The sequence below is a fragment of the Puntigrus tetrazona genome, chromosome 8, assembly GCF_018831695.1.
Source record: "Puntigrus tetrazona isolate hp1 chromosome 8, ASM1883169v1, whole genome shotgun sequence".
NCBI lineage: Eukaryota > Metazoa > Chordata > Actinopteri > Cypriniformes > Cyprinidae > Puntigrus > Puntigrus tetrazona.
Window position 1 is genome coordinate 672,870 of NC_056706.1, and position 23,832 is coordinate 696,701.

The window sequence follows — 23,832 nt, forward strand, 5'->3', positions numbered from 1 at the left end:
GTGTGTCATGTTTAACGAGGCGTCTGTCATGAGGAAGGGAAGCCCGTCTGTTCCTGGCAGGTCCGGCGAGCATCACAGGTCAGCCTCGTCCTCTTTCACCCGGACACTCACAGTCAACAGTTAAAGTTACACTGTAGTAAATAAATTAAAGATGCCCTCGAAGGAGAAAAAAACTCGGCAGTCACAGGAAACCGAAGAGGAGGACGATGACGAAGAGAAGAAATCAAAGTCGAGAAGGAAAGGTAAGATCAGCGCTACAGATTGTGCCACAAAGAAGAAACACAAACACGGCGAGGACACAGAATCTCTCAGCGATGCATCCGAGGTGAAGAAGAAGAACAAGAAGAAGAAGAAGAAGAGCTCGAAACAGGAGGATGAGGAGCTGAAGAGCAGCGAAGATGAACGCCAGAGCCTTCCAGATGTCGTTCAAGTGAGCAAAAAGAGCACAAAGAAGAATCAAAACCCTGCGGAGAGCATCATGGGATCCAAAGACAAGAAGTCCAAGGATGAGGGCAAGAAGAAGAAGAAAGCAGAGAAAGAAGAATCGGAGGAGGAGGACGACGACTCCCAGAAGAAGAAGAAGAAGAAGTCCAAGAAAGGAGCCGGTGATAGCGATGACGAGGGCAAGAAGGGAAAGGGCAAGAAGAAGAAGTCCAAAACCGTGGATTATGTGGAGATCTATGAGAACGAGCTGAGAAACTACGAGCCTGAGAAAGTGGAGAACTATGAAGACGAGTACCACAAGAAAAAAGGTAGAGCGACTCAAACACTAATATACAAAATTAAAAATAAAGCTTCTTTGCTGGCAGCGATGGCGTCAGAAACAACCAGTAATAAAGGTTCTTTATACGTTCTTTAGATGATTCAAATGGTCTTCTGGAGCTGATCACTGAAATGGTTCTTCAAAGGAATCGCTGTTCCTTTGTGACCTTTTTGTGACCTATATTTTTAAGGGTGTTTAGTTATAAGATCAGTTCGTAAAAATCTGTCTTTTTGTGTACTGATTCTCTATAAGAAATCATTTACAGATTCGTTTATTAAAGAGTCAGACTCCACTACTCACCCTGTAGTTATCAGACTGATTCAAATTGTGAGTTTGACACTGTGAATCTTTTTGACCGACTCAGTACTAGAGAGTAATTCGTTCATGAATCAGACTCCACTGTTCAGACTGTGCTGTATTCATAGACCGATCTTTGTGAATCTTTTTGACTGATTCGTTACAGCGAATCGGTTAGAGAGTCATTCTTTCCACTGATATCACTGCAGTCATTAGACCGATTCAAGTTCTTACATTTTGCTAATGTTATCCTTTAGTTATGAAAATTTTGCTGAACGTTAAAAAATGTTTGAAAACTTTGTTATATACCATGTGAGAAACCAGGCTCAGTTGAGGCAAGTTCTCCTCTGAACGGACGCTTAGGTTAAAAAGATGTGCCTTTAATCTAGATTTAAAGTGTGTCTGCCTCCCGAATAATGTTAGGGAGCTTGTTCCAGAGTTTAGGTGCTAGATAAGAAAAGGATCTGGTTTTTGATGTTCTAGGCATTATCCAACGGCCAGGTATCTTTCTAGTTCTAGTCTAGTTCTTGGTGTGAACGGTGGCCTGTTTTCTGTGTGGTTTTCCAGCGTAGTCATTGTTCAGCGGAGCGTCTCGGTCTCTTCCGCTATAGGAATCTCCTCGTTAATAATGCATCTCATGCATGGCGCGCTCAGTCAAATCAAGCATGTATTTCTCTCAGTCTACGAGGTGGTGGCCATCACCGGAGACGTCAACGGAGCCGGAACGGACGCCAACGTCTTCGTTACGCTCTTTGGAGACTACGGCATCACTCCCAAACTGCATCTGGCCAGCAAGTGAGTCCGCTGGCCTCGCACGCCATTCAGAACCATCTGTGTTAATAATAAATGAACTGCCTGTTGGGGCCGTCCTTGTTTACAGCTGTGCATGGATATGTTTTTTCTGCTGATCGTATTTAACGCCATGGTTCTGTCTTTCCCCCCCGAACACACAGCACAGACAAGAGGTATTTGAGTCTGTTCCTCTCCGATGGAGGGGAGTCCAGATCTCACTGCTGTTGTGATGTTTACACGCTCACATGATATTCTAGAACCTTTCATCATTTTTGCTCTTAACGATGAAAGGCTACAATACGCATGTGCTGTACATCGCTGCGATGGACTGGTGTGAAGAATCCTGTGGAAATGTATAGCATCGTGCTGTCGAGAGACAATCCCGCAGCGCTTTACTATTCTGTTTCCAGACACACATCATTCAGACTATATCGTCCTGCATAAAGCTCATTGACAGAATATGTGTGTTTGTCAGCGAATGCATGATTAAACTGGGTGCTAGATTACACGTATTGTTTTCCCCAATGCACAAAAACTGCGTGCATTTAAGCAACAGAGACGCAATACACGACACATAACTTGCATTCATCCTCCAAGGTTTGTACTTTAAGTCACAATGATGTATTTGTCGTTTAGACGGCATTGCGTTGCATTTACACCTCGCATTAAAATACAGACCGAACATTGTGATCGTTTAAATGGATTAAGCGTTTGATTTTTATATTGAGCTTTTGAATCAGATTAGACGATTTTAGGTTCGCGCGAATTAAGTACGGTTCTGTTTGCATTGATTTTTTTTGTTGTTGCAGGAATCGAACTGCTTTCGAAAAAAACAAAACTGACGTCTTCCGCATAAGAACACACAACGTCGGGCCTTTGAAAAAAATTAGGTAAGTCGACCGATTTATCTGTGATTTAAGGGCAGCGATAACTAGTTAAACAATTAATTGCATCCAGAAATAAATGTTTTTGTTTACATAACATATGTGTGTGTGCTGTGTATATTTAAGTTAAAATTATTTATTTAAATACGCGCACATACAGCATATCTTTTGAAAATATTGACATGTATTATATTCATATAAAGTATATAGTGTATATTTAATTTATAAATTATTTTCTTAAATATATAAATGCATATATTTCTCTTATACGCATGTGTGTGTATTTATATATGCATAAAAAATTAAATACAGTACATTTGCCGGCACTAGTCATAACTAACAACTAAAAATAACTAAATTTAGTGAAGTAAAAAAAATGAAAATAATATGTTTACTAATATCAGTAATATATTACTCTGTTAATTATAGGTTGAGTTTACTATTAGTTAAATATATTATTTTGCTACAGTGTAAAATAAAATCAAAGCAGTAAATAAATTACTGGAAATACTATTTCAGTTCTTCTGCTACAAAATGTAATGTTTAATTCAGTTGCTATTCCTTTGTATTTGTTTGTGAAATTTGATACCTGTTGTTGCTAAAACTGTTACGCCATACTGTTTTGGTGTAATATTTAATAACATATTACAGATTCAAAGTTTGGGCACTTTTTTTGAAATTATTTTCCTATTTTCTTCGCTAAAATACTTGAAATTAGTCTTGTAGATAAATGCAAGTTGCACCTAGTGTATGGAGTACTGTCCAAAACTAAAAGTACTGTGTTATTATTGAGTTTTGTGAATATTTTGGAGGGTTGTAACTGTATACCGAATCAGGCGGGTGTGTTTTGCTCAGGATTGAACATGATAACACGGGGCTGAACGCCAGCTGGTTTCTGGACCGTGTCGTGGTCACAGACATGAACAGACCGCATTTACGCTTCTACTTCGCCTGCAACAACTGGCTGAGCAGAACCGAAGGGGACAGTCTGTTCGTCCGAGACCTGCTGGGCAGTCCGGACCCTATGGACATGCCCAAATGTGAGCCTTTATCTCCTACATAACCATGAAGACTGTTCTCCTCTGCTTCCTCGAGTCATGTCAAGTTAGCTGTCATGTTTCTGATATTAATATACAGTAAGTGAAGCTTCATGAGTCTGTTGATCACGCACTGCGAGTAAATCCAACATGCTAAATAATATTATATACATATTATATTTCTTTAATTGAAAATATATTTAAAAAATGGCCTAAGGAATTATTCACAGAAAACATACATATTTGAATAAATGTCTCCTTTCTGTTTTAAAATGTTTGGCCGTGCTGCTTTCAGCTAAATACATGTTCGCTTTCATTACATCATAAAGTGTTTTTGTAAAAAGTGTGTTTTATGCCTAATTGTGCTGCTTTGTTTTTCAGATAATAAATATGTTGTGAGCGTGTTTACAGCTGATGTGAAAGGCAGCGGGACAGATGCTGATGTCTTTCTCAACATTTTTGGGAAAACGGTGATACAGGTAAGATTAGTATGTAATTTAGTATATAATTAGTATATAATTTAGTATATATATATATATATATATATATATATATATATATATATATATATATATATATATATATATATATATATATATATATATATATATATATATATATATATATATATATATATATATATATATATACTATATATATATATATATATATATATATATATATATATATATATATATATATATATATATATATAGTATATAATTAGTATATATTTATATATATATATATATATATATATATATATATATATATATATATATACATTTTTCTTTGTAAATTAAGCTATATCCATGTAGTGTGTTTAATTAATATTGAATGTGTGCTTGCGTACTTCTGATCTTAAAAGTATATTTTATATTTGTTATTTATATATCATCAATGAAATAAAAGCCAATCTCACTTAACACACTTTTAGTGCATTTAACACACGCAGCCTTACAGTAGGCTTCACACGAAACGAGGAGGATTAATAAGCATGAAGTACACTTATTTTGATGTTGAGTAACGTGCTTAAGCATGATTTGATTAATAATTATACAGCAGATGATGTATTTTAAACGCACTGAATTGCAACATCACAAATGGGCAATATATTGAATTATGCACCAGCTATTCTCAACAGAAAATGCATTTGAGTATATTTTGGTTTGCCGTAAAGCACTTTAACCGTATTTCAAAGACAATACTGTACTTTACGGGATGTACTTTACTGTAAATAGCATGCTATTAAAATGTTAAGTTCAGTCCACGCTTCTTAGCATGTTGAGTATGCCGTATAGTGTTTTTTTTCACACGGGTTAATCCGCCTGTGATGTCCAGCGTATGATCTGTGTGGTTTAACGTGTCCCCAGCGACACACAGAACCCGATATCACACAGCCGCTGGGTTTCTGACCCCAAAAGCCTTCGCTTCATCGTCCACGGCGGTTCCGTTCATACGTTTTGTCTTTATTTCCCAAAGGAGAGAGAAGACTAGACAACGATAAAAACAACTTTGAGAGGGGGACCGAGGACAAGTTCACCATGGAAGCTCCGAACCTGGGCCGCGTGAGGAAAATAACCATCGGACACAACAACAGGGGCTCCTCGGCTGGATGGTTTGTGGATAAGGTACAAATTAGACACCCATAAAGAAAAAAGAAAGAAAGTATGACAAATAGGGAGAAATGCATATAAATGCATGTATTTCTCACTCAGTGTGCGGTTTGCCTAAGCTGTTAGTTACCGTTTTTAAAGTAATACCATTTTATTTTACTACAAATACAATAAAATGATTGTTAATTTGTGGTTACCGTGTTTTAACGATAGTAGCCATTTAGTAGTGTTCGTTCGTTTTTTAGGTTAATTTTCATAAGGGATGTGTTACCAGGTTAAGAAAACAAGTAATAAATGAGCACGGCCATAGCCACAGCTACAAATAAAGACATGAAACTGTGGTCAAAATGCGAAAATGTTGGCGTGCTAGGAGGGAGTTAACTTCTTCAGTTCGCTGAGTGAAGGCGGGGAATAATTAGCATATTCGTAGGGCAATGCATACTTAATGAGGTAAGCTTAAAGAGGGACATTCAAGCCAAAAAGTTAATTTTCACAAGTAAAACGCTTAAATATGTGTTATTGATTATCAAAAGGTGAGCTTTAAGGGATAAAATTATACTAAACTCTTTCAAACCTTGGCTACAAGGCTACACTATGAAAAGCTTAGTTTTAAAAGGTTAACTTTAACGGTAAAAGCTACGAAAATACTACGGTAAAATCCTGTAAAGCACCGCATTTCAAGTTTTGTTTGAATTAGATTTTTTTCCTATCACTTCTGTTGATTGGCGTTGTATGTTACATCTAATGCTGTTAAATGAACGTTTGTTGCACATTTCAGTTTAATGATGGTGTTTAGTGACACCGAGCACTTTCTATATATATGCTCATATTTAAAAGCTGTTTGTGGTGGGCTTTGGTTCATCACGTGACTTTATCAGCGTATCTCAAAGATGCAAAACAGGTTTCAGCGCTTTAATAGGTTGGTACGTTGCCATTATATCAGTTAATGAAATTACGGTATTTAACTGTAACCATAAAACCTTACCGTATTTTTACGGCAACCACGGCCATTTTTACCGCAAATTTTTTTTTTACAGTGTAGGCTTTCTCAAGCCAGCGTCAAAGTCTGTCTGGAGGTTTTTCACCTCGTTGGAGAGCTGCTCTCCACCTCACATCACTTCTCTCAGGATGAGGTCATTCTCGTCACCTTATCCTCTCTGAAAGGAAACACCGCACTACTCTACCGGATTGGTTTTCCTGCGGGCGAGAGCCGCCGCCTCAGATAGATATGCGCATAGATTGTTCACACGGAAACCCAGCGTTCACCTCCGCCGTCTGCTTTTATTTCAGGTCATAGTGGATGATTTGGGGAACAAGGCCGTGTACGAGTTTCCCATCAACCGCTGGTTCGCCATCGATGAGGACGATGGGAAGATTCAGAGAGACGTTCTGGTTGGAGGCAGCCAACCCACCGGTAAACATGCTAGATATTGTTTAATGAAGTCCTCGTGCAACCTTCAGAAAAACAGCATCGCATACTGATTGGTTGTGTACAGAAATGTTTTTCTTAAATTAGGTCTAAAGTACAGTTCAGGAGTTTGGAAAGTCTCATTTCCTCACTAAGGCTGTGTTTATTCAATCAAAATGCAGTTCAAAAATGCTAAATATTATTATAATTTAAAGCAGCTGTTTTCTGTGTGAATGTGTGTTAAAGTGTAATATATTTTTGTGATTTTCAGCATCATTTCTCCGGTCTTCAGCGTCACGTGATCCTCAGAAATCAGAATAATATACTGATTTACCGCTCGATCAGTGTTGTGGAGCCCAATATTTTTGTAAAAACCATCATACCCGATATTTTTAAGGATTTACAGATTAACAGAAAGAACGGTAAACTGCATTTATTTGAAAGATTAGAAGTATCTTGCAACACTGGATCAATTTAACGCATCCTTAATGGATAAAATATACTTTTTTATGATTATTATGATTTCTGAAGATCACGTGACGCTGAAGACGGGAGTAATGATGCTGAAAATCACAAAAATAAATTATACTTTAACACACATTCACACAGAAAACAGATATTTTGAATTTAGATAATATTTAATTTTTTTTACGACTATTTTAGATCAAATAAATGCAGTCTTGATGTCTCATTTTTTCAAGAACACTGATGATGAGCCAGTCTGGTTATATATATATATGTATATATATACACACACACACACATGTATTTTTTGCAGGCATCGTGTATAATGTTCAGGTGGTGACGGGGAACATCAGAGGTGCAGGAACCAACTCTAAAATCCACATGATCATGCACGGCTCCAAAGGCCTGAAGAACAGCGGCAAGATCTTCCTGGAGGGAGGGAAGTTTGAGCGCGGCTTGACCGATATCTTTAACGTGGAGATCGCGGCGCTGCTCAGTCCGCTCAGTCGAGTCACGATCGGTCACGATAACGGAGGAGTCAGCGCCGGCTGGTACTGCGACAAGGTCACCCCAACTATCCTACAACATCATTTCAGTGTAAAACCAGCAAAAATCATCTTAAAAAAGACGCAAGTATTAAATGCGAGACACTGCAAAAACATTTAGATCTATTTTGCAGGAAGAAAACGCGTAAATGTTTGTTTTATTGTACTTTTTGTTGCACTTGATCTGTTTTGGTCTGTAGATTTCAGTTTCAATGCATATGTTTAAAGAGTTTTTTTCTCTCACAAACACGTTAGTTTTCTCCCCGTTGCTTAATATCTAAAATTACCATCAATTCTGAGGGAAAAAAAGAGGTGTTCGTTTAGATTTGCAAGAAAAAGTCACAATTTCCAGATACAGTATAAACTTATAATCACATTCAAAAAGTTTAGCATGTTAAAAAATGGAGATGTAAAGTTGTAACTGCAAGAAAAAAGTCGTAACTGCACATATCAGACAATTTTGATGAACTGTGATGAAAAAAAAGTCTGATTTGTGTAGCTTTTTTTATGGAAACAATCTTTATACCCTCTGGAAAAACCAAAAAACGGACAAAAATTGAACCTGGCCTTATCCAAAATATATGCAAATTGCTAATTAAATTATATGCAAATTAAATGCAATTTAATTGCACATTTAAAGAAACGTGTATATATAGACTTACACTATTAGCTGCAATGCTTGACCCAATGCGTGTGTTTTAGGTGGTTGTCTTCTGTCCGTTCACGGGCATCGAGCAGACCTTCCCTTGCTCTAAGTGGCTGGATGAGGACGAGGCCGACGGACTCATCGAGAGGGAGCTGTACGAAATGGTGTCGCTCCGGCAGAAGAGGCAGAAAAGTGCGTATTGCTCGTGATGCGAGACAGAGACGGCGTCTTCTCGGGAGCTTAAACGTGTCTCCTGCTCCTCAGAACATCCCTGGTCTCTCTGGATCTGGACGTCGGATCTTCCCGGAGCGGGGACAGACGCCGCCGTCTTACTCCAGATCTACGGAGAGAAGGGCAAGTCGGACGAGATGAGACTCGACAACAAAACGGATAACTTTGAGCAGGGCCAGCTGGACAAGTTCATGGTACATCGGCAGATTTAGGGATTCGGAGAGAAGTTACCGCATGACAAAAACATAATAATAGCTTGTTGCAATATATGTAAATATGGATATATTCAGTTTTTAATTATTAATGTAAACTTTTAAACATTTCATATGATATTCTATATAGACGTATTACACTATTAAGGGTAGATCTATTGGTAAATATAGGTAAATTATATTAATTTTTATACTACAAAGATGTGTATGTAAATCAAAAATGTATTTTGTTCTTAAAAATATTTTCTTATACCAATGTATTTTTAGGATCCTAGCAGTTTTTTGCCATTTTTAGTTATATTGTTTTTTATGGCTTTAATCAACAGTAATAACCCTGCTGATGTTTAGTACGTTTTTTCTATTTTCTATATTTTATAATATTTTTTTCTGTAAGATAATATATATTTTGAATTAATCTTCTTTTCATTATTTTCTGTTTCCATTTTTAATTTTAATTTTAAGTAATGTAGTTAATTTTGCTCTTTAGTAATCCTGTTTTTCTGTGGTTTTAGTTTTAATCAATTATAATAACCCTGCCTTGAAAAGAACGGTGTGTATAATTAATTTTTAGGCGCTTTATTTAATATCAAATAATTTCAATTCTACGCGTTTTACTTTAATACATTTTTATTGTTTTATTTTGATTTGTGTTCATTTTAAAATCACTCTTAATTTTAGTATGTGTGCTATCTTAATTTTTAATAATTAATTATTATGTTAATTTATCATTTATAATATTATATATTATAAATAATTATTATGCTAATAATTAATTATTTTAAATTCTAATGAATGCTTTATTTATTTTTCACATGCTTTCATTTATTTTATTTTTTTCATTTTTTACGTTAGTTTTATTAATTAATTAAGCTACTCAATACGTTTAAACAAAATTCAATTTGCACAAATTTCAAAAGGACAGGTTTTGTTGCTGTTTTTCTTTCTTTTTTGCCCTGCGTTGTGAATATGATTCGTGCATGCTGTGTTTTGTCAGGTGGAGCTACCGGATCTCGGGAAGCTGATTAAACTGAGGATCTGGCATGAGAAGAGGAATCCCTTCGCCGGCTGGCATTTAAGTCGAGTAAGAGCGTGACGTTCTGCTGCGTTTCATGCTTCACCCTTGATATCAGCATAACAGTCTCCTTCATGTCTCCTAAGATGTCCATAATGAAAACTTTAACAAAGGAAACGTTTAAGTTCCCGTGTGAGCGCTGGCTGGACGCTAACGAGGACGACAACGAGCTGGTGCGGGAGCTTCCGGCCACCGGAGATCTCATCTCAGAACCTCTGACACGTACGTGATCGCTCTTTATCACTCGCACCAGATCATTTCCATCTCTAACGGACATTTCTGTTCCTCCAGTCATCAAATATCGCATCACGGTGTACACGGGGAGCGTGAGCGGCGGAGGAACCGATGCACACGTGTATCTGTGTCTGATCGGGGACCAGGGCGACACCGGAGACCGAGCTTTGATCAACTGCAAGAACAACGTCAACAAGTTTGAGAAGGGCAACGTTAGTGGCGTCTCTCGTTTATTTGTGTCTCTGAAACACAGAACCTTAAAGTATACGGCTCTCAACCAAATCCTAACGTTCACGTAACGTTGAGGGGAGAACTTGTTTTGGGGTTGCTTTGTTGCAATGATGTTCCCAGAACGTTCTTTTTAAACCACCTTAAAATAACTTTTAGACCCAATGTCGTGGTTATTTTCGGGATATTATTTTGCAAACGTAAAATAATGTTACCAGAACGTTTCGGAGATAACTTAGAACTTCCCCTAATGGTTGTTTTGGGCTGTTATTTTGCAGCCGTAAAACAACGTTCCGAGAACGCTATTTTTAAGTAACAAGACGACATTTTACGGAGCATTGTGGGAAGGCTGTTTTTAAACAGGTAAAAAATAGCCTAGCTCTGAAACTGGTTTAGTACAGCATTTATTCAAATGTAGAAATGAGTTCAATCAATATAAAATATTACACAAGAACGCGAAAGCACAGGATTTATTGCACGCAACGTTAAATTCTTATAAAAGAGAGTAAACACGAATAACTCAGGAAACGTGAGAGGTTTTAGTTTACGCGGACTAACTTTAGTTACAGTTCGTTACAAAAAAAAGTAACGATAACTTCATGTTAATTGTTTATTCATTTCATTTTCAATGTCTGCGAATAAATTTCATAGTTTAAAAAACATAGATTGTGTTTATTTGGTTTAAATCTGCGTGAAATATAGCAACTGTTACATATTAATGGATAAATGTAGTCTTATTTATTTATTCCATGTGATTGTTTTTATTAACTGTTTTATTAATTAATTTATTCATATTAATTTTCTGAGCAAGTACATAACCAGCCAGAGTTCTCTTCTGGCATGATATACATCTTATACTCTGCCATTCGCCACGATGTCGAAATCTTGTAGTGTGTGCACGTTTAATATTTGAGGATAGATAATCCACGAAGATTCTCCTTATGTGCTGCGGCCAGATTTCATCATCTTTTTCATTTGAAAGTGCACCGTCTTTCAAAATACAGAGTAAATCAGTGAAACGAGGCCCAAGCCGTTCGATGCTGATCTTTTCACATTGGTCTGAATGAAAATGCAAGTTCATTCTTCACCACTAGGTGGCGCTTTTGGGTCGTTAAAAGCTCACAAACACTAGTTTAAAACAAATGGACCAGTCACCGTTTATATTTTGCTTATACAGCGTTAATCACGTTTATATTTTAGAGTACCAAACAACAGATTGACATGCATGCAAGGTCGAAAAACACCTTTATTTTCTTATAATATGCACTTATTTTGACCTTATTTTTCCCAAACGATTCGTTCTACAATTAACTCCTCCTGTTATTAGTCGATTTTGATTTAAAGCAGTGCTGGTAAGCTTTGACGCTAGTGATGAATTTCATTCACACCAACACAAAAGGATCAAGAGAGCGGGAAATATGATAATGATTTGTTCTGAAGTCAACATCAAACGGCTTGGGCCTCGTTTTAAAAAACGACTCGTTTCAATGATTCATTGACTCTTTATTTTGACAGTAACTTTATACACGGTGCACTTTCAGATTAAAAACTTCACAGCAAGCTTTCATTCACTGTGTTACAAACTGCATGAAAGATCATTTTCAAAAATCCATAACATCCCACAAATAACCGCAATTGCATGATTCAAAGCACCTACGGACAGCTTTATGGACGCTAAATAAAAGCAAGATATCATTTGTATAATATGAATTCTAGGTGTCTATACATCTATCTTCAATAATGTTTATGCTATTGCGCATAAATGTTTAAACAACGTTAGAGTAGCGTTCTACAAACCAAAAACTAACGTTACGCTATTTCTGCTAAGAAAACCGACTACAGACCGTTTTCGGAGCCAAACCTCATGAGCTGCGTGTTCCGTGTGTTCTTCACAGGCGGATGAGTTCATCATTGAGGCCGTGTCCATCGGGCAGGTGCGCAGGGTAAGAATCGGTCACGACGGCCACGGCGGAGGCTGCGGATGGTTCGTCGATAAAGTAGTGATCAGAGAAGAAGGCCAGGCCGAATCACAGGCCGTTGAGTTCCCGTGCAACAGGTAACCCAGAGCACTGGTTTATTGCACAGAATAGGTCGTTCTTTTTTACACATCCTCCTCCTTCGTCCGTTCAGATGGTTCGACCAAAATGAAGACGACGGGCAGATTGTTCGTGAGTTGGTGCCGTTAGCAGACGGACAGAGACTTTACAGTAAGTTTTTCATACAGTAAGGTTTCATTTGAAAGTGCACCGTGTATAAAGTCTTTCAAAATACAGAGTAAATCGAACGAGGCCCAAGCCGTTCGATGCTGATCTTTTCACATTGGTCTGAATGAAAATGCAAGTTCATTCTTCACCACTAGGTGGCGCTTTTGTAGCGCTGACATAATGTAGAGCTGCATTATCAAACTTATATCAAACCAAAATTATATATTATGATTTCATTAATTTTTAATAAGCATTGTATTTTGATTGTGTATTTTTAATTCATTTATTTAAATTCTACATTTATGATTGACCTAATTTGTACTATTCCATTATCCGTTTTTCATCAATTCTACATTTTGATGATTTTCATATCTAGTTAATTTTTAGTATCTTATTATGCTTGGTTGCCATTTTAAAAATTATTTTAGATTTTTTATGATTTCCCAATTTTTGTTAAAAGTTTATATTGTACATTTTATATTTTTTTTAATTTAAAATCTTTGTTTTAATGTAAAAATATTTCAGTTCTACTTTTTATGATTGAATAATTTGTTTCTATTTTTTATTTTGATCGTTTTAATTTTTAACTTTCAGTTCTATATTTTTATGATTAGTTTTAGTATTTTATTTTGATTTACGTTAAAAGGATTCCATTTATTCCATTTTATGATTTAATTAAAAAATATATAAAAACAAAACACTAAGATTTTAAGTATTTTTATTTTACATTCGTGATTTTAATATTTTATATAGTTTTTTATTTAATTTTTTCAAGTTTTATGAATGAATGTTTAGTAAATGTTTTATTATTTATTTTATTTCAGCTCATATTTTTATTAATTATTTGCTTGTCGCATAAACCCTAGTTTGGTTTGCAATTTCAGCGCAAAGATGAAATGATCCTTTTTTATGTCTGTTCCAGACGTCAGCTATCACATCGCAGTGAAGACGGGTAACGTCAGTGGAGGAAGTTCAGACTCTAAAGTGTTTGTGAAGTTTTACGGTGAGAAGGGAGACACCAGCAGAATGATGCTCGTGGTCTCAGACAACAACCTGCGCAATTACTTCGAGGCGGGCCGGGTGGATGTTTTCACCGTCGACACCGCTGACATCGGGCAGGTACGTGCGCTTTCCTACCAGTACAGTGTTATATTTACCAGACACGTATTAAACCTACGATAACGTTCTTCTCAAATCTAGATCAACCGGCTCCTGATCGGTCACACTAATGAAGGGATGCGCGCCGGTTGGTTTCTGGACAGCGTTCAGATCATGGTGCCAAATCACGGCAAACACTACATGTTTCCCAGTCACCGCTGGCTCTGCAAAGACGAGGCTGATGGGAAGACGGAGGTGGAGATTTACCCCAGTGAAATACTGGACGTCGAACAATGTAAATTCTCATGCTATTATTATAGAGCAGATACCTGCTGAAAACAGGCAATATAGATATCCAGGCCAGGAAAAATGGCTCTTATGGTCACCCTGTAATACCTATACTAAAATATGCGTTCTTTTGTCTTTGTCCTGTAGTGATAAACTATGAGATCACAGTTTTGACGGGGGACGTCTTTGCTGGTGGCACAAATGCCAATGTTTTTATCCAAATCTATGGAGAACAAGGAAAAACGGAGGTGCTCCAAATCGGCAACAGGTCAAACAACTGCGAGAGAGGAGCAACAGACATATATAAGGTACTGTCGATGTTTAACCATCATCATCATCATCATCACGCTCAGTGTCATGATCTGTGGCGTCTGTGCAACAGATTGAGGCTAAAGATGTGGGGAAGATCTTCAAGATCCGCATTAGCAATGATGACACGGGCATAGGAGCCGGGTGGTACCTGGACCGGGTGGAGATCAAGCGTCTGATAATGGCCATGGTGCCCAAAGAGAAGAAAGAGGACAAAAAGAAGAAGAAGAATAAGAAAAAGAAGAGCGAGGAGGAGGAGGAAGAGGAAGGCGGTGAGGAGATGCGTGAGGTGGTCTTAACCTACGTATTCCCCTGCGATCGCTGGCTGGCTTCTGATGAGGAGGACGGGGAAATGGTGGTGGAACTTCTGCCGGAGGATAGTGAGGAGCTGGAGGGTACAGACACCGGCCAATGCTCTTCTGTTACCTACGCTTAACTATGCCAAATGAAGCAACTGCATAGCAAAATCATTCACAGCAACCCAGTAACCACACAGCAACACTTTAAAACACCCAGAGCAACCTAGCAACTACACCCAGCCACCATATAGCAGCACTTTAAAACAGTCAAAATAACCTACGGTAGCAACTCCATAGCAACACTCAGAACAACCTAGAAACAGTATATCAACACTCTAAAATCACTCAACCTAGCAACTGCATAGCAACTCTCTAAAAACACTAGATATTTTATAGAAACACTATAAAAACACTCAGGATAGTCTAGAAACGGTGTAGCTGCACTGTAAAATCATTCAGAAGAACACAGCAACCGCATAGCAACACTCTAAAAACACTCTAGAAACTGCACGGCAACACTAAAACTCAGAATAACCCAGCAACCACATAGCAACACATTTTAAATCACTTTAAATAACATACAGTACCAACTGCACAGCAACAAAAAAAGAAACAGTATAGCAACATTCTAAAATCACTCAACCTAGCAACTGCATAGCAACTCTCTAAATCACTTAAAATAACTTGAAATTTTATAGAAACACTCTAAAAACACCCAGGATAGTTTAGAAACAGTCTAAAATCCCTCAGAACAAGATAGCAACCGCATAGCAACACTCTAAATACACTCAGAACAATCTAGAAACTGCACAGCAACACTAAAACTCAAAACCACATAGCAGCACATTTTAAACACAGTATAGCAACAATCTAAAACTATCTAAAAACTCTCAGGATAGCTTAGCAACCATTTAGCCACACTGTAAAATCACTCAGAACAACCTAGAAACAGTATAGCAACACTATAAAAAACACTCAGGATAGTCTAGAAATGGTATAGCAACACTCTAAAATCACTCAATCTAGCAACCGCATAGCAACACTCTAAATACACTCAGAACAATCTAGAAAATGCACAGCAACACTGTAATGCAAAATAACCCTGCAACCACATAGCAAGACATTTTATATCACTTAAAATAACCTACAGTATTAACCCTACTACTAAAACCAATCAGAACAACCTATCAACCATATACAACTAGTTTTAACACTCTAGAATTAAGGCAGTGAGTTTTACACCACTAATATTCATTTTAAGAATCCTGGTGTATAATAGTGCTCAAATCACAGCTTACAGCTGCCGTTTAATTGATCAAATCATGGTAAATACTTTGTTTTAATAATTCATAATCTGTTCCGCCTCAGAAAACACGTATGAGGTCAACGTCTTCACGGGAAACATGATGGGCGCTGGAAGTGATGCCAACGTGTTCATCAACATCTACGGAGAGAACGGAGATACTGGAGAACGACCCTTGAAAAAGTCCAATCATCTCAACAAGTTTGAACGCGGTCAGGTAAGAGGGATGCGCTATAAACATCCAGTCATGGAAGGCAGGCAATCTGACACGATCCCTCATGTTATTCACAGTAGATGTAGTCGTATAGTCTTACTCATCTGTTAATGTGAGCCGATCAATTATTTACTCCACACATCGAATATGCTCCTCTGAATCGAGGCCACCCTGACAGACCCAAGCTGACATCTAGCGTATCATTGTTTTCTTCAGGTTTGTGGAAGTAAATAGATAGTGACGTGTCGATTCAACTTACAGGAGGACGTATTCACCATCACAGCTGTGGAACTTGGACCTTTGAAGAAACTAAGGATTCGTCACGATAACAGCCATCAGTCCGCCTGGTACCTGGACAGGGTGGAGATCGTGGACACTAAAGATGACACCACGTGAGTTCATTTAGTCTTATTCCTTAGACTCAGAATAACCCAGCAACAACATAGCAACCCATATAAAACCCCTCACAACAGCCCAGCCATCACATAGCAACATTCTAAAAACCCTCATAACAGCACAGCGTCTGCATAGCAGCACTGTAAAACCTTACAGAACAACCTAGCGACCGCATAGCAACCTTCTAAAACTCCTCAGGACAACACAACAACCACATAGCAACACTCTAAAACCCCACAGAACAGCTCAGCAACTGAATATCAACACTGTAAAACCTTTCAGAACAGGCCAGCAACTGCATAGCAACACTCTAAAACTAATCAGAGCAGCCCAGCAACTGCATAGCAACACTCTAAACACCCCCAGAACACCCTAGCAACTGAATATCAACACTCTAAAACTCCTCAGAGCAGCCCAGCAACTGCATAGCAACACTCTAAAACTCCTCAGAGCAGCCCAGCAACTGCATAGCAACACTCTAAAACTCCTCAGAGCAGCCCAGCAACTGCATAGCAACACTCTAAAACTCCTCAGAGCAGCCTAAACCCCCAGCAACTGCATGAAGCAACACTCTAAAACTCCTCAGAGCAGCCCAGCAACTGCATAGCAACACTCTAAAACTCCCCAGAGCAGCAGCAACCAGCAACTGAATATCAACACTCTAAAACTCCTCAGAGCAGCCCAGCAACTGCATAGCAACACTCTAAAACTCCTCAGAGCAGCCCAGCAACTGCATAGCAACACTCTAAAACTCCTCAGAGCAGCCTAGCAACTGCATAGCAACACTCTAAAACTCCTCAGAGCAGCCCAGCAACTGCATAGCAACACTCTAAAACCCCAGAGACACCCTAGCAACTGAATATCAACACTCTAAAACTCCTCAGAGCAGCCCAGCAACTGCATAGCAACACTCTAAAACTCCTCAGAGCAGCCTAGCAACTGCATAGCAACACTCTAAAACTAATTAGAGCAGCCCAGCAACTGCATAGCAACACTCTAAACCCCCCCAGAACACCCTAGCAACTGAATATCAACACTCTAAAACTCCTCAGAGCAGCCCAGCAACTGCATAGCACCCACGCCCCGGTTTGATTTTAAAACGTGCATTACGTGCTCATGTTTATTATACAAAGCCTTTTAGAAAATTGGTCAGTTTGTATAAAGTGGCAGGTCGCCACAAATGAATAAATGTATGGGAAATACATCCCACAGCGAAATAACCTGAGACCAACTTCATTACTCATCATTAGCTGCATTTGTAGTCTGTGGCACTGACCAGACCCATAAACCAACATTCTCAGAATTGGCCAGCAGCTAAAAGACGCAGATATCACTCGAGGAAAACGGATCATGTGAATGTCTGCATGTGTGGATTTATTAATGAGTCTATTGTGTTGAAGCGCTTACACACACTGTCACATAACACAGAAACGTGATGAACTCGTCTCACATCAAAGTCTTCATATCGGCTTACGCTCAGGTATTACTTCCCCTGTAACCGCTGGCTGGCGGTTGATGAAGATGATGGTCAGATTGCGAGAGAGCTCGTTCCTGTGGATGAGGCCTTCATGAGGAAGGACGAGGATGAGGAGGATTCTGGGGCCACACTGGGTTTGGAGCAGAAAGGTGATCAAAACACTGTCAGCCGCAAATAAAATGAGTTTGATGTCCAAGCAGATCTAAAAATGTATTACACAGGCTTGAATAAGTACTTTTTGCTCAGCATGAACTTTAAATGGATTTCAGAATTCAATTATCTCTATACACATTAATTTTATCGCTATGTGGTCTTGTTGAAGAGAAAATATTAAAAGATTTTCGACACTGAAGTATACTAGATAAGTTGGGAGAACTTTGTGAGCTGGTTTATGAGTATCTTTAATAAAATGTGAATAATTTAAAATAAATAAATAAATGCAGTTTGTAAATTTTGTTATTTTTAATTGAGAAATAAATCTAATTCCCCAGGGACTCAGCTTTTAATGAGAACATTTTCAATTAAATTATATTGAAATCATATCTACTTATAATTTCAGTCTAAAGCATATTTATTATTATAAAGTATTTATTATTATTTCAATCGTTTTCTTTTTATTCTTTTTTTTTTTTTTTGTAGCAATGTCAACAACATACACATTGAGAATCAAGACCGGAGAAAAGAAGCACGCTGGAACAGACGCCAATGTCTTTGCGATCCTGTACGGAGAGAATGACGACACAGGTGAAAACACACACAGTCATCGCTTTGAATAAATATAGAGCTTTCTTCACACTGTCCGCTAGCGATTCAAATGGATTTTCTTGGTTTCTTTCCCTCTATCCTCATGAACCGAACAGGTCTCATTAACCTGAAAGCCTCTAAATCACACAAAAACAAGTTTGAGAAAGGAATGATCGATGAATTTATCGTGGAGGCCGTTGATCTCGGGGAACTCCAGAAACTGAGAATTGGCCATGATAACGCAGGTGAGCATGACGGTCATTAAATGTGATCAAAAGCACGTCTGAATGTGATTGTTGAGTGACAGCTGGGTTTGAATCAGCCTTTGTTCGGACAGGATGTGCTCGACTGCCTCTAAAAGCTTCTTGCAAACCTGACTGGTATTAAGTTGCTTGGCAACGGTACAGAAACTCTCCAATCACGTGGCTCTTAATGGCAGCTGTTGTTCTCAAATCACTGGGAATAAATCACAAATAAACCTCAGCAGTGATCAAATTGAGAGCTTATGTTTCTCTTCTCTTATCTCAGTCTTGAGTTCTCAGTATTATCTGAAACACATCTGTGATTAAAATGATAAAAACAGGTAAATAATTAAAAATGATCTAATAATTATGTAACTAACGATTATGTAACTAAATGATTATAAATGAATTTAAAAAATTTCTTCTAAATTTATTTCAAACCATTTCTTTTTGAACCTTGTGTTATACACTGAAGCATTGTTAGACAGTAGAAAAGGCTCCTGTCCAAACTGTTGCTATAAAATTGCACATAATTGAGCTCTCACACTACACGCGTGTTCTCACACAGTGAAAAATACATCGCAGGGCAAAGAGAAAACCGATAACACACAGACAGAGAAGACAGATCAGGACACTTCTGATATAAAACAAGGTCTCGGATTGAAAGTGAAAACACACTTTTAAGGCCCATTGAATGCAGATGAGCACACATCTGCATTCGAGACGAAGTCCATGCAATTTTTGTCCACAGATTGATAAGTGCACAAGTTTTAACAGATCATTTTATTATCACTGAGTATTTTAGTTGAGCGCTTACATGTTGCTTGTTTTCTGGTATGCAAAACAAGTACTTTAAAGGAAACCCTTAGTTACTGTAAATGATTCGTTACTGTGGCAACCAGGAAGAGCACAAATTGACCCTCCGTACAATTTTATATGTACTTAAATTAAAAAGGTCTTTTTTTTACCCTGTTTTAACATGGATTTTTTATGGAGGCCGGCTGTAGATGTCAGACAAGATGGCGGATAGCAGCGGTGGCGCGTAATATAAGCATTCTGATTGGTTAAATCGCCTGTCAGTCAAAGCCCTTGTGAATGACATGCTTTAACATTAGGATTTGTACTTATGGAAATTACTAAAGTAGTCAAACCTGTTTATTAGAAGGAGGTCTCAAGCTCAACTCAAGCGAATGATCTGATTTGATGGTTCATTTGGGTTTGTTTTTATGTCTCCTGAGGATGTTTAACAGAAGCATCTGTAAGGAAGCTCATCCTTCAATTCTTCAACTTCATTCCCGAGAACTTAAGCCATAACCGAGCAACACCTGAGCAATAAAATAAGACATCGTCTTGGATCATTTCTGTATTAGCCGGAGCATTTCTGGAGATGATTGGGCGTGTGTTTTGCAGGAGGGTCAGCTGGATGGTTCTTGGACTGGGTGGAGATCGACGCTCCTTCTCAAGGACAGAGGCTTCGTTTCCCATGTGGCCGCTGGCTGGACACGGGAGAAGATGATGGAGTCGTTGTCAGAGATCTGTATCCAGCGGATCTACAGACTGAACTTTACACGCCATGTAAGAGATTGGGAGACCCTTTTGTTTACAGCCAAAGAACATGCAGTCAATGATTTTTTTATTCAGTTTTTTGTCTTGTAAAAATGCATACAATACCCGATGCGTTTACTTCAGTGGCAGAATAAATTAAGATAGGAAGTCTTTCAATGTTTCAGGATATTAAATGAGAGAAACTCACTTAAATGAGAGAAATGGGAAAACATGTTTTGTAGTGTAATATAACAGTAACACACTGCTTTTAGTCATTTTAACAGTTATTGCATTTTTCATTTTCTTCTGTATTTTTATAATTTTTATTATTATTATTATCTTGGTAAGACTTCGCAGTAAGGTTCATTAGTTAACGTGGACAATGAACAATACTTCCACAGCATTTATTAATCTAATTTCAGCATTTACTAATGCATTATTAAAATCACAAGTTGTTCACATTAGTTAATGCACCTTGAACTAACATGAATAAACAATGAATTACTGTCTTTTACGAACTAACATCCTGATATATTTCAGTTTTAATATATTTAGCTTTGTTTTATTTATCTTAGTGCAACTAAATGAAAATTAGGGTTCGGGGTTGACTGTGGCTATGCGTACTTTATTCTTATATGAAACGTCTAACATATTTAGCGTTGAATATGAATATTAAGCAGTGTGTTTCTCCTGAAGTCGTTCCCTATGAGATCACCACCTTCACAAGCGACGTGTTCGCTGCGGGGACGGACGCGGACGTGTTCATCGTTCTGTACGGTCAGAAGGGTCTGTGCACGCAGCAGAAGTACCTGTGCGTGAACAAGAGAGAGCGACGCATGTACTTCGAGAGATCCGCAGAGGACATGTTCATTGTGGAGGTGAGCATCGGTCCGTCAGCGTTACACGCGCGCTCTCAGTCACTCAACGCTGGGCTTTCATTTCTCTCCGCCAAGCTGGAAGACATCGGGGACGTCATAGAGAAGATCCGCATCGGACACGATAACCAAGGGACCAACCCCGGCTGGCATCTGGACCGAGTGGAAATCAGAAGACTTCTGAGGAAAGGAAAGGTACGGCGTTCGGTGGTGGTTTGGAAAAGTATGGAGAGCTTGAAATGATCTTTATGAAAGCAAGAAAGCAGTGCATGGAGAATGATTTGCGTTTCCAGGCTTGTTAAGTAAAAATTAAGAAATGAGTTAAAACAAAAAGTGTTGAGTGATCGTCAAACATTATTGAACAAAATCATGCAAAATAAAGAGTTTTGGATTTCTTGTCATGATAGCACTGTATCATAGCGACCCCAACCCTAACCCTAACCCTAACCCTAACCCTAACCCCAACCCCAACCCCCCCCAACCCCAACCCTAACCCTAACTTAACCCTAACCTAACCTAACCCTAACCCCAACCCTAACCCTAACCTAACCTTAACCTTAACCCTAAAACCCTAACCCAACCTAACCCCAACCCCAACCCCAACCCCAACCCCAACCCCAACCTTAACCTTAACCTTAACCTTAACCTTAACCTAACCTAACCTAACTAACCTAACCCTAACCTAACCCCAACCTTAACCTAACCTTAACCTTAACCTTAACCTTAACCTTAACCAACCTAACCTTAACCCTAACTTTAACCTAACCTTAACCCCAACCCCAACCCCAACTTAACCTTAACCTTAACCTTAACCTTAACCCTAACCCTAACCTTAACCTTAACCCTAACCCCAACCCTAACCTAAACTAACCCCAACCCCAACCCCAACCCCAACCCTAACCCCAACCCCAACCCCAACCCCAACCCTAACCCTAAACCTAAACCTAAACCTAAACCTAACCCTAACCCAACCCTAACCCTAACCCTAAGAAAATTAACTAAAACGTAAGCATGCAAAAACAATCTCATGTCTCGTGTGCATGTTAAAGGGAATCCTGATATCTAATGTGCTGATTTTTTCTCTTTTTGGCCAATAGCTGATGCTGATAAATATATATATTTTTTTGATTGAAAGCAAAAATGTCGGTTGGTTTTAACAAGAACTTATTTGTTAGAATTAAACGAACAACAATGAAATTGTTTGATGGTGACAGTTCAGCGAAGCCTGGAAAATAACTGGTATTGGTTATAATAAATATATATTAATATTATAAAAATGAAAAGCAGATCGACAGTTTAATTGTAGAAAACGAAATGAGCCAAATCTGTTAAAATGAAAATTAAATGATTTCTTTTTCAATACTGTGTTGTATAATGAAACTGTTAATCTGGTTTTCATTTTCATAAAATAATGGAATTTATGCATTTCAAATTGGCAGATAATACCGTCCAAGGCTGAAAAATAATGCTATGCGAGCCATTAATGTTAACTGTGGTCTGTTCTACTGAGAGATTTGGAGTTTGTAAACTGAGTTGGACCGAATGCTGTCCAGGGCTCGGAGACGACCATCTTCCCCTGCGAACGCTGGCTGGCCAAGTCCGAGGACGACGGCGAGACGGTGAGGGAGCTGGTGCCTTCGGAGATCATCACGGAGAAGCTGCTGAGAGACGGGACGCTCAAACACAACGAGATCGAGGTGGAGGATGCTCTGGAGAGTATGTGACTGCCGTACCGGCATTTCAGGCCGTCTTTGTGTTCATAAAGCCAGAAGAAAGTTTAAAAACCTAACTCCGGCGATAGATCCCATCATTTTGAGAGATGGCGCTTCGGGAAACAGTCCCGTAAACACCAGGGCTGCGTTCAGCGTTTCCGATTGGATTCGATTACGCTTCGCAAGCTTGAGATTCGATTATTTGGGAGGTACATCGTGTAAAGTGCAATGCAAAAATCTCTCAACCAATGCTGTAATGTAAAAAATATTTACATGGCAGCAATCAATCAAGCACTATAACGCGTCTCAAGAAAGACTTGAGGAAAAAAAGAGATTTGTGGTGCATTTAGTGAATTTTTGATGGCATACGTTGTCATAGAAATGACATTAAAATCAAATAAATGACGTTCCAGCAGGTCTAGCTCAGACATGTCCTGATCTGTGAAGGAACAGACTGTTCTGGTCTCAAACATCTGACTAAAGCGTAACCCATCAAACAGACAGGAAGGACGCCTAGTCGTTTAAGAAGTTTAAAAGCGATTCTGTAACACGCTGTCAACCGGCTAAGAGACTCTTAGATCAGAGCGATGAATGAAAGCATGGAAACCCGGGATCTTCAAAAGACTAAAAGAAACTGAATAAAATGAAAAAGCTTAACTTAATGTTGTTTTATATATACAGTAGTATTCACTCATA

The 23,832-nt window shown here is 38.4% G+C and overlaps 1 protein-coding gene across 1 annotated transcript in view; it reads left to right on the top strand.

Moving 5' to 3' along the window:
• Nucleotides 1–23,832, top strand: part of loxhd1b (lipoxygenase homology PLAT domains 1b) — a 38,469-nt gene continuing 14,637 nt past the window's right edge. Inside the window, 29 exon segments of the mRNA XM_043246209.1 lie at nt 1–752; nt 1,741–1,855; nt 2,662–2,742; nt 3,592–3,776; nt 4,155–4,238; nt 4,241–4,252; nt 5,256–5,404; nt 6,680–6,803; nt 7,576–7,826; nt 8,510–8,645; nt 8,718–8,878; nt 9,891–9,977; nt 10,055–10,190; nt 10,260–10,414; nt 12,326–12,486; nt 12,561–12,637; nt 13,557–13,753; nt 13,835–14,027; nt 14,168–14,328; nt 14,403–14,724; nt 15,997–16,148; nt 16,407–16,537; nt 18,022–18,167; nt 18,658–18,762; nt 18,879–19,007; nt 20,415–20,579; nt 21,246–21,427; nt 21,503–21,619; nt 22,978–23,140. Of these exon segments, the coding sequence (XP_043102144.1) occupies nt 152–752; nt 1,741–1,855; nt 2,662–2,742; nt 3,592–3,776; nt 4,155–4,238; nt 4,241–4,252; nt 5,256–5,404; nt 6,680–6,803; nt 7,576–7,826; nt 8,510–8,645; nt 8,718–8,878; nt 9,891–9,977; nt 10,055–10,190; nt 10,260–10,414; nt 12,326–12,486; nt 12,561–12,637; nt 13,557–13,753; nt 13,835–14,027; nt 14,168–14,328; nt 14,403–14,724; nt 15,997–16,148; nt 16,407–16,537; nt 18,022–18,167; nt 18,658–18,762; nt 18,879–19,007; nt 20,415–20,579; nt 21,246–21,427; nt 21,503–21,619; nt 22,978–23,140 (4,678 nt within the window). The 5' untranslated portion in view covers nt 1–151.